This window comes from Diachasma alloeum, unplaced genomic scaffold (genome assembly GCF_001412515.2).
Source record: "Diachasma alloeum isolate Michigan unplaced genomic scaffold, Dall2.0 Dall_scaffold_00709, whole genome shotgun sequence".
In the NCBI taxonomy this organism is placed as follows: Eukaryota; Metazoa; Arthropoda; class Insecta; order Hymenoptera; family Braconidae; genus Diachasma; species Diachasma alloeum.
In genome coordinates, this window is record NW_021680840.1 from 28,725 (window position 1) to 39,685 (window position 10,961).

Here is a 10,961-nt window from a genome sequence, read left to right on the forward strand (position 1 = left end):
CTCGGGTCTTCAACTCGGACTTTCAATTGAAGGCCCGATTTGAAGACCCGAGTTTGTAGCAGAGATGTCAGACAAAATATGAATGTTTTTTTGGACTCAAATGAAAGAGCGGGTCGAGAAATGGCGTGCAGAAGTCTTTAAAGATGACAAATCTCTCTAAAGATGATGTCTGTTTTCAATTGAAAAGCGCAATTGTGACAACATTTTCCAGTGGGTTCTAGGAGTCTCCCCTGGTTCAACACCATCTTTAGAGGTCCTAGCACGCCATTTNCGCAAAAATCTTCAAACAATTTGCTACCGATTTGTGATAAAATTTTTTGGAAATAATTAAATAGGGGGGATAACGCCTTTTTTTCAGGGGTGATTTTTCAAAAATTTATTTTAAAAAAAGTACCAACTAGCAAATGTTTTTTATTAGCTCGCAATTTTCTTCACAACTACTTCAATGAGGAAAAAAATAAAAAATTGGAATATCTATACATGAGGGGCTAATTGATCGGATCTGAAAACCCACCCTTATTTATGAATATAGGATGGGTCTAAACTAGGTACATCCGCAAATGGTACAGGAAGTGGCGGCCATTTTTCTCAGCAGTTTCGGGGGTAGGGCCATCTAGAATCACTGTAGGGAACTGAAAAAGAGAATTTCTTTACCTGTTGTGAAAATTACCGATCGGAGAAGGGAATGCGAGTGTCCTCTATCATAATTTTATTGTAACGGAAAATTTGGATGTTTTATAGATGGCGATAGTAATCCACAAACCATCTTTCAACGTTCTGTCAAGGGGTGCTCATCCTAAAATAATAACGAGAATGTGCATGGAAGCTATGTGCCCCGTTTTTTTCAAATAATTAATTAATTGTTAATGAATTAATTTATTGTATCGATGATGGTTATTCACTCTTTGAATTTAATCAGATATTTTTTTCGCAGTGCTCTATAATATTTCTTATTGCTGCGCTTAATTATATATAATTGGATTAACCTAAATTACCGGTGATGGTATTTAAAATTTTTAAAAATGATAAATAAATCGTTGTTCATTCTATCATCCCATACAAATAATTGTTGTTAATGTTTATTGTTAATAATTGGAAAAAAAAATTGGTTTCGGCGAGATTCGAACCCTGAGCCTCCAGCATATAAATCCATAACCTTATCCACTCTGCCAAAGGAGGCCATTTAACTTGGCATTTAGTTTTGTCTATAACACGATAATTATTAAATTTTATATTGTTTATGCATATAGTCCACCATAGTTCCAATTAATATCTTGTTTCTTCATTATTGGTGACTATCAAATAATCAAATAATTATTGCGAATAAATATAAATGATCTCGATAGAATCATAGATTTGTTTTCTGCATAAATTTTTTCATCATGTACTAATTAATTGTTTACTATGTCAACGAAGGTTATTACAATATTCCATTCAATCAAATCAATTATTGGAATCTGCCGTGAAGTGTTTTTTAATACCTGGCATTATTTAATTAGATTTGTTTGCATAAAAGTCAATATCAGATATTAATTATAAACAAATCACCAAAATTCCATCATCCCATGAGAAACTATTTGGATTGTTACGCTTAATTACTTGTGGTTGAATCATCAGAAATTACCGGTAATGACATTTGAAATAAAAAACAATTAATAATGAATGGTTGTACACATATTATCATCCCATAAAAATAATTGTTGTTAACGTTTATTGTTGATAAATGAAAACAAAAAAATTAGTTTCGGCGAGACTTGAACCCTGCCCCAAAATATTATGATTCCCATAATATTATCCACTTATTTATTTTATTTTTTTAAATCACTCTGCCAAAGCACTGTATTTGATTTGGAAATTTAATTATGCCTATACGATGGTCGTTATTACTCCTTACTTTTTTTTTAATTTTCAAAAAATTGAAACGAATAGAGACTTGTATATTAATTTATTTTTTGTATTATCAAACAGTTAAAACAACGGTTGTTATCGTAACGTCACGACCGTTTGCAGGTAGTTTGAAAAACACTCCTTTTCAATGTTCAATTTTTTAAAGGAATTCATGGCGTTTTTTTATTAGAATTCCCTACGGCGAAGTGTAGTACTCCACGCCGGAGTTGAGGGAGGGAGTAGGCGAAGGGGTCGGAGCCAAATAATAATATTAATTTTTGAGAAAAAAAGGATAATTCCTCGGTAGACATTTTCATTTCTTTTATTATTGGAAATTTCCCTCAATTAAAAAAAGTTATGCTCGATTAGTTTTTCACTCCGGATTCATACCCACCAAAGTAATAATCGTATTTGGAGTTTCATTCCTGGAAAAGAGGGGAGTAATTCGGAACAGCCATATAGAAGGGAGGCAGCTCAAGTCATGAACGCCCGACAATAAACGACCTGACCATGGCAGGTGTACTCGTACAGGTATAAATCGATAGTCCCTACTCAGGAGAACTCAGTCGCAGGACTACTCCTCGCAGTTTCAACATCGTCACCGTCATCATTCAATCGAAATAGTGTTACGTGCATTTTATATTTTTGTAATTGTGTGTGACGTCTCCAGAATGAAAAGACCAAGTACGAGTGTCCTACCTACGGAGATTATTATTCACATATTTAAATACGTTCCCATACTATGGAAGATTAAACTGGAAAGAGGTATGGGCATCTTCTCTCGTTGTCTTTATAGAAAGGGGGGGAACATACCTTCATAGTGCCCAATTGGGACAGTTTCAAGTTGATCGCCAGATATGGGTGAATTCGCCAAACATTGGTTCAATTTAATTACGATTTTTTTTTTTTGGAAAAAGGTGAAATAATTGAATTTGAAGAAATAATAATTAATTCGTTTCATTAGTCCTAGACCCTTAAAAAAAATACTTTTCTCGTTGGGCCAAATTTCAAATAAGTGGCTCAACGCTCTGCTAAATTCGAAACTCATCTTAGTTTGCAGGCAATGGCAGGAGGCGAGCAAAGCTTCCTGGAGCGGTATTAGGCGATTAATTGTCGTTTCTCCCCGTCGGCGCAGAAACTCCCTTGGCATATATGTCCAAAATGATGAAATATATATCTCAAGATATGACCAAATAATGATGGATGCCATTCTATCTCGTATTGGGCACAACATCACCCATCTATCATTTGAGTTGTTTTCTGTCGATCTGGATAAACATTTCTTCCTACTCATCGCGAAACATTGCACCAATGTGGAGAACTTCAGCAGCAGCGGATGGCAGAAATCAGCAGAGCTGAAGCACTTACTTTCTTGCAATACAAAATTAAGATCCATTTACTTGGATGGAGCAGAGGTGAGTTTAAGCGCATTGCAAGGCCGGAACTGGAAATGTTTGCACTTACTAGGTGGCATGCCGATTTGGGAAAAGGCTTCGAAGGAACGAGTAGTGGAACTCATAAATGGCAGTTCCGATTTGGAAGATTTGAGACTTGACACATGGTCGGAAGAAATTCGTGATGCCGTCGTAAAGAAGTCGAAATTGAAGTCCCTGGGTTATTGCGAAGAATTGTTTCGCTATGGTCGACGTCCGGAGTTAATTAATTTCCAGGGAATGCGATTATTGACGAGTTTGGCCCTATGTGATCTCGGGATAAAGGTGGATTGTGCAGAACGTTTCCTCAGGATGCTCATCCAAATATCCCTGTATTGTCCAAACTTCCAGGAATTATCAATACGAGGTGAAAATTCAATAAAAATGATATACTTCCATGAATTCTTAGTAATTAAGGATAATAATAGTGATAATAATAATGATCATAATAATAATAAGAATCATACTAAAAATACTAATAACAATAACAATCCATAATAGTAACTACCATAATAATAATATTCTTATTATTATGGTAGATAATAGGAGAAGCGGGGGGTGGTTATTATTATTTCATTGTATATCTATATTGAGAAAATTTAAGGGCGATGAGAAACAATATGTAAAAACTCGAGAGGGTATACGGAAGACGAATAATTCTGAATAATTATTTGCATAAAAATGTTTTTGCCTTCATTGCAGAGACGGCGGTATCAAATTCGGCGTATGAAGCGATGTTGGCTTTACCAAAACTTCATACCCTGGCCTTAGAAAATATCAAGTCCTTTGATGATACCATGCTCGTGCGGCTATCAAAGCTTCGCCGGTTAGCAGTGAAGAACGTTGGTTATAGCGTTGAAGGATTGCTGTCGTTTTTGGCCGAAGCCACCGATTTGGAGTATTTGGACATTAGCTGGAGTAGCCTATATATTGCAGAACTGGAGCAGATCATTAATGTTACATTCCATCGAAAGAACAAACTGAAGATCATCGTTCACCAACGTGATATGAATAAAATTGTATCCATGTCTCCAGGAAAACATGTGACGTTCGCCCAGTGGCATTATAAGCAACATACGCATTTCCTGCTCCGTCCATGAATAATTAATATGAATATAAATATGTAAAATCTATGGAATGGCGAATAACAACGAATTTTGTTGATAATATAGTTGAGATTTCCAAATACTTGATTCATTTGGTAGGGGGGGGGGGCTTGTGTATAGATTGCACAATACACAAGCCCACGTCACCATAACATGATGTTCTATGGTTCTCTGCAGTTTCCCTACTGGCGCAGGTAGGGTTCATCCCCACAATGACAGGTCAATGAGGATTGGTGGCTTTTACAACAAATGGGACTGGAGTTAGTCTGTGGACATTGCTCCCACCAGGTGCACCGCTCAGGTAAACACAGTTCTAGATCGGCGGTCAATCACGGCGGATATCTCACGGAATACGCACAGAACGAGATCCCAAAAACATACCTCTTTCTAGTACAATCTTCGAAGTGGGAGGAACACTTTTGAAAATTTCCGTCAATAACTCCAGTGGAAAGTCTGTAAGACCCCTGATTGTTTTTCTTTCAGATGGCATTTTCACCGAACACCGAATAATATATGCTAAATTGCAACTGATTATAAATTTTCTGTGCGTATTCCGTGAGATATCCGCCGTGATTGACCGCCGATCTAGAACTGTGTTTACCTGAGCGGTGCACCTGGTGGGAGCAATGTCCACAGACTAACTCCAGTCCCATTTGTTGTAAAAGCCACCAATCCTCATTGACCTGTCATTGTGGGGATGAACCCTACCTGCGCCAGTAGGGAAACTGCAGAGAACCATAGAACATCATGTTATGGTGACGTGGGCTTGTGTATTGTGCAATCTATACACAAGCCCCCCCCCACTACCAAATGAATCAAGTATTTGGAAATCTCAACTATTTTATCAACAAAATTCGTTGTTATTCGCCATTCCATAGATTTTACATATTTATATTCATATTAATTATTCATGGACGGAGCAGGAAATGCGTATGTTGCTTATAATGCCACTGGGCGAACGTCACATGTTTTCCTGGAGACATGGATACAATTTTATTCATATCACGTTGGTGAACGATGATCTTCAGTTTGTTCTTTCGATGGAATGTAACATTAATGATCTGCTCCAGTTCTGCAATATATAGGCTACTCCAGCTAATGTCCAAATACTCCAAATCGGTGGCTTCGGCCAAAAACGACAGCAATCCTTCAACGCTATAACCAACGTTCTTCACTGCTAACCGGCGAAGCTTTGATAGCCGCACGAGCATGGTATCATCAAAGGACTTGATATTTTCTAAGGCCAGGGTATGAAGTTTTGGTAAAGCCAACATCGCTTCATACGCCGAATTTGATACCGCCGTCTCTGCAATGAAGGCAAAAACATTTTTATGCAAATAATTATTCAGAATTATTCGTCTTCCGTATACCCTCTCGAGTTTTTACATATTGTTTCTCATCGCCCTTAAATTTTCTCAATATAGATATACAATGAAATAATAATAACCACCCCCCGCTTCTCCTATTATCTACCATAATAATAAGAATATTATTATTATGGTAGTTACTATTATGGATTGTTATTGTTATTAGTATTTTTAGTATGATTCTTATTATTATTATGATCATTATTATTATCACTATTATTATCCTTAATTACTAAGAATTCATGGAAGTATATCATTTTTATTGAATTTTCACCTCGTATTGATAATTCCTGGAAGTTTGGACAATACAGGGATATTTGGATGAGCATCCTGAGGAAACGTTCTGCACAATCCACCTTTATCCCGAGATCACATAGGGCCAAACTCGTCAATAATCGCATTCCCTGGAAATTAATTAACTCCGGACGTCGACCATAGCGAAACAATTCTTCGCAATAACCCAGGGACTTCAATTTCGACTTCTTTACGACGGCATCACGAATTTCTTCCGACCATGTGTCAAGTCTCAAATCTTCCAAATCGGAACTGCCATTTATGAGTTCCACTACTCGTTCCTTCGAAGCCTTTTCCCAAATCGGCATGCCACCTAGTAAGTGCAAACATTTCCAGTTCCGGCCTTGCAATGCGCTTAAACTCACCTCTGCTCCATCCAAGTAAATGGATCTTAATTTTGTATTGCAAGAAAGTAAGTGCTTCAGCTCTGCTGATTTCTGCCATCCGCTGCTGCTGAAGTTCTCCACATTGGTGCAATGTTTCGCGATGAGTAGGAAGAAATGTTTATCCAGATCGACAGAAAACAACTCAAATGATAGATGGGTGATGTTGTGCCCAATACGAGATAGAATGGCATCCATCATTATTTGGTCATATCTTGAGACATATATTTCATCATTTTGGACATATATGCCAAGGGAGTTTCTGCGCCGACGGGGAGAAACGACAATTAATCGCCTAATACCGCTCCAGGAAGCTTTGCTCGCCTCCTGCCATTGCCTGCAAACTAAGATGAGTTTCGAATTTAGCAGAGCGTTGAGCCACTTATTTGAAATTTGGCCCAACGAGAAAAGTTTTTTTTTTAAGGGTCTAGGACTAATGAAACGAATTAATTATTATTTTTTCAAATTCAATTATTTCACCTTTTTCCAAAAAAAAAAATCGTAATTAAATTGAACCAATGTTTGGCGAATTCACCCATATCTGGCGATCAACTTGAAACTGTCCCAATTGGGCACTATGAAGGTATGTTCCCCCCCTTTCTATAAAGACAACGAGAGAAGATGCCCATACCTCTTTCCAGTTTAATCTTCCATAGTATGGGAACGTATTTAAATATGTGAATAATAATCTCCGTAGGTAGGACACTCGTACTTGGTCTTTTCATTCTGGAGACGTCACACACAATTACAAAAATATAAAATGCACGTAACACTATTTCGATTGAATGATGACGGTGACGATGTTGAAACTGCGAGGAGTAGTCCTGCGACTGAGTTCTCCTGAGTAGGGACTATCGATTTATACCTGTACGAGTACACCTGCCATGGTCAGGTCGTTTATTGTCGGGCGTTCATGACTTGAGCTGCCTCCCTTCTATATGGCTGTTCCGAATTACTCCCCTCTTTTCCAGGAATGAAACTCCAAATACGATTATTACTTTGGTGGGTATGAATCCGGAGTGAAAAACTAATCGAGCATAACTTTTTTTAATTGAGGGAAATTTCCAATAATAAAAGAAATGAAAATGTCTACCGAGGAATTATCCTTTTTTTCTCAAAAATTAATATTATTATTTGGCTCAGACCCCTTCGCCTACTCCCTCCCTCAACTCCGGCGTGGAGTACTACACTTCGCCGTAGGGAATTCTAATAAAAAAACGCCATGAATTCCTTTAAAAAATTGAACATTGAAAAGGAGTGTTTTTCAAACTACCTGCAAACGGTCGTGACGTTACGATAACAACCGTTGTTTTAACTGTTTGATAATACAAAAAATAAATTAATATACAAGTCTCTATTCGTTTCAATTTTTTGAAAATTAAAAAAAAAAGTAAGGAGTAATAACGACCATCGTATAGGCATAATTAAATTTCCAAATCAAATACAGTGCTTTGGCAGAGTGATTTAAAAAAATAAAATAAATAAGTGGATAATATTATGGGAATCATAATATTTTGGGGCAGGGTTCAAGTCTCGCCGAAACTAATTTTTTTGTTTTCATTTATCAACAATAAACGTTAACAACAATTATTTTTATGGGATGATAATATGTGTACAAACATTCATTATTAATTGTTTTTTATTTCAAATGTCATTACCGGTAATTTCTGATGATTCAACCACAAGTAATTAAGCGTAACAATCCAAATAGTTTCTCATGGGATGATGGAATTTTGGTGATTTGTTTATAATTAATATCTGATATTGACTTTTATGCAAACAAATCTAATTAAATAATGCCAGGTATTAAAAAACACTTCACGGCAGATTCCAATAATTGATTTGATTGAATGGAATATTGTAATAACCTTCGTTGACATAGTAAACAATTAATTAGTACATGATGAAAAAATTTATGCAGAAAACAAATCTATGATTCTATCGAGATCATTTATATTTATTCGCAATAATTATTTGATTATTTGATAGTCACCAATAATGAAGAAACAAGATATTAATTGGAACTATGGTGGACTATATGCATAAACAATATAAAATTTAATAATTATCGTATTATAGACAAAACTAAATGCCAAGTTAAATGGCCTCCTTTGGCAGAGTGGATAAGGTTATGGATTTATATGCTGGAGGCTCAGGGTTCGAATCTCGCCGAAACCAATTTTTTTTTCCAATTATTAACAATAAACATTAACAACAATTATTTGTATGGGATGATAGAATGAACAACGATTTATTTATCATTTTTAAAAATTTTAAATACCATCACCGGTAATTTAGGTTAATCCAATTATATATAATTAAGCGCAGCAATAAGAAATATTATAGAGCACTGCGAAAAAAATATCTGATTAAATTCAAAGAGTGAATAACCATCATCGATACAATAAATTAATTCATTAACAATTAATTAATTATTTGAAAAAAACGGGGCACATAGCTTCCATGCACATTCTCGTTATTATTTTAGGATGAGCACCCCTTGACAGAACGTTGATAGATGGTTTGTGGATTACTATCGCCATCTATAAAACATCCAAATTTTCCGTTACAATAAAATTATGATAGAGGACACTCGCATTCCCTTCTCCGATCGGTAATTTTCACAACAGGTAAAGAAATTCTCTTTTTCAGTTCCCTACAGTGATTCTAGATGGCCCTACCCCCGAAACTGCTGAGAAAAATGGCCGCCACTTCCTGGACCATTATTTGCGGATGTACCTAGTTTAGACCCATCCTGAATATATACGAGCCGAAGCGACGCCTGCATTTTATATTCGTAACTAGCGACACATAAGCGACAGTCTTTTGCCAGCGCATCACCTTTCTAAATTTCGGCCTCCTGGTCTCTATTTTTTATTGGCTCCGAGTTTAGTCTGCACTCTTTGGTTACCATTGGTTACATCCCAAAGTTACAGAACAATTCGATGAAGATAAAAAGTCGGAAAAAATATTTTTCGCGGACTCTTATGATTGCTATTGACTGTTAATAAGTATGAAGAAATGATTTTCAGTAGAAATAATGTAGATTTTGGAGTTGAGTTAACTTTCGGACAGTGCCTGAAGATAATGTAATGAGCAGGGTTTCATGTCATGATGTTCGCTGATTGTCAAGATGATTGTCAACGGACAATCAACATATTGACTCAAGAGTGAACCACAGTGACAATGTGAAAGACCCCCATGCTTGTTTCGGTGGTAAGTTTATAGTTGGGTCCCTGACTGGGTGATTTAATGAGTTTTGGATTTTCGGATTCAATACAGCTCCCAGCCACTGCTAATTATGAGAAATCTGTCGGTCGTATACTTCCTAACTGGAGCATTGGGAATTGTCGGTGGACACTTGTGTCCCACACCGTGCAGCTGTAAACTTGTGGGACCCCAAAATGAGCGGCTCAGGGTTAGATGTAATGAAGATATTCAGAACATTAAGGACATTAATATCAACGCTGTCAGCATAGAACTCTATCATCTGTGAGTGGATGTCTGTTTTTAGAGTTAAATAGTTTATTTATTAATAATTTTTTAGTTACTCGTATAATGGGTGTGCAAAAATGGTCCAACTTGAACTTCATATGTACGTGATCGTCTGTATGACGATCCAATCTCGTCAATTTTAATTTCTAGAATATTTTTTTCAGTCCATTGTGTTAAGGATAATCGGACGCGGAGGAAATGTAGGAGGTGAGGCGGAGGGGTTTCTATTGTTTTCCTGCAGAAAACCAATCGCTGAACAAAAAAAATTTTCCCATTCGGATTCAAAATTCAGGCAATATTAGGGCGTATCTCCGGTTAAAAATTATTTTTAGTGCTAACCAGATTTATTTGTATCTGTTCCACGCAATGAATGGTTTTTAGATTGTTTTTTTTTAATAAATGAAAAAATAATCCATGCGAAAAAGTGGCAACATCGTCGGTAGTTTTTTTTTTCACCAGGAGCTGGTACCACTGGCTCGAGGGAGCTCCAATCACAACGCTTCATCGCTCTCTCTCAAGAGACGTTTAAATTGACCGCGCTACCCCCACCCGATCGGTACTTGGGACATGTTGCTGCTCGTTTGGGCCAGAGATTATAAGGGAGATTGCTAACGCCTATGGAAACGCTTCAACCACAAAATTTCGTAGCGAGTATGTACCTGTAAGTAAAACAGGGAGCGTGTGAGAGCGTCGATAACGGCGCAGAGTGGGGGGGAACGCGTATGGGGGAATCGGAGGGCGGAACGAGCGGTGATGTTCGCTGTCGAGTAGGATCCTCAACCGATTGCGACCTGCTTCATCCCTTCACCTCGATTCATCATACCTGTCCATGTTATTTGTTACTAATAGGTTGATTGTTTAGCCAATTGCCTTGGGGACGATCCGAGGGGGTAGTTTCCCCGTAATGAATTGAAAAGAATGGTAGGAGAAATGAAATTGGAACTTTTAAATTTCAAGTGCAATGTTTGATCACCCAAAGGCATTTGTTTTCGGGGG

General features: G+C 37.0%; 3 protein-coding genes across 15 annotated transcripts in view; 2 read left to right on the forward strand and 1 right to left on the reverse strand.

The window, feature by feature from the left end:
• The first annotated feature begins 586 nt into the window (after positions 1-586).
• On the forward strand, positions 587-4,487 carry LOC107044278. 7 transcript variants are annotated; one of them, XM_015266080.2, is made up of 4 exons: positions 587-2,652; positions 2,941-3,687; positions 4,023-4,341; positions 4,383-4,487. In XM_015266080.2, exons 1-4 carry the CDS (start codon positions 2,559-2,561, stop codon positions 4,387-4,389), a joined length of 1,167 nt encoding a protein of 388 aa, XP_015121566.1. In that variant the 5' UTR covers positions 587-2,558; the 3' UTR covers positions 4,390-4,487. The 7 variants fall into 7 exon arrangements, with proteins under 7 accessions (XP_015121566.1, XP_015121569.1, XP_015121563.1 ...); XM_015266083.2 differs by having other exon boundaries at positions 2,941-3,302; positions 3,355-3,687; positions 4,023-4,487; XM_015266077.2 differs by having other exon boundaries at positions 587-1,626; positions 2,305-2,652; positions 4,023-4,487.
• An 804-nt stretch (positions 4,488-5,291) lies between these two features.
• On the reverse strand, positions 5,292-8,962 carry LOC107044280. Of its 7 annotated transcripts, none has more exons than XM_015266088.1 (5): positions 8,129-8,962; positions 7,102-7,449; positions 6,068-6,814; positions 5,414-5,732; positions 5,292-5,372 (listed from the first exon to the last, which is right to left on the reverse strand). In XM_015266088.1, exons 2-5 carry the CDS (start codon positions 7,193-7,195, stop codon positions 5,366-5,368), a joined length of 1,167 nt encoding a protein of 388 aa, XP_015121574.1. In that variant the 5' UTR covers positions 7,196-7,449; positions 8,129-8,962; the 3' UTR covers positions 5,292-5,365. The 7 variants fall into 7 exon arrangements, with proteins under 7 accessions (XP_015121574.1, XP_015121576.1, XP_015121573.1 ...); XM_015266090.1 differs by having other exon boundaries at positions 5,295-5,732; positions 6,068-6,400; positions 6,453-6,814; XM_015266087.1 differs by having other exon boundaries at positions 5,295-5,732; positions 7,102-7,196; positions 8,752-8,962.
• A 408-nt stretch (positions 8,963-9,370) lies between these two features.
• The window catches only part of LOC107044277 (leucine-rich repeat and immunoglobulin-like domain-containing nogo receptor-interacting protein 2), a 149,638-nt gene continuing 148,047 nt past the window's right edge, over positions 9,371-10,961 (forward strand). The window contains exons 1-2 of the mRNA XM_015266075.1: positions 9,371-9,686; positions 9,753-9,962. Coding sequence (XP_015121561.1) covers positions 9,772-9,962 — 191 coding nt within the window. The 5' untranslated portion in view covers positions 9,371-9,686; positions 9,753-9,771. The remainder of the gene's footprint in view (positions 9,687-9,752; positions 9,963-10,961) is intronic.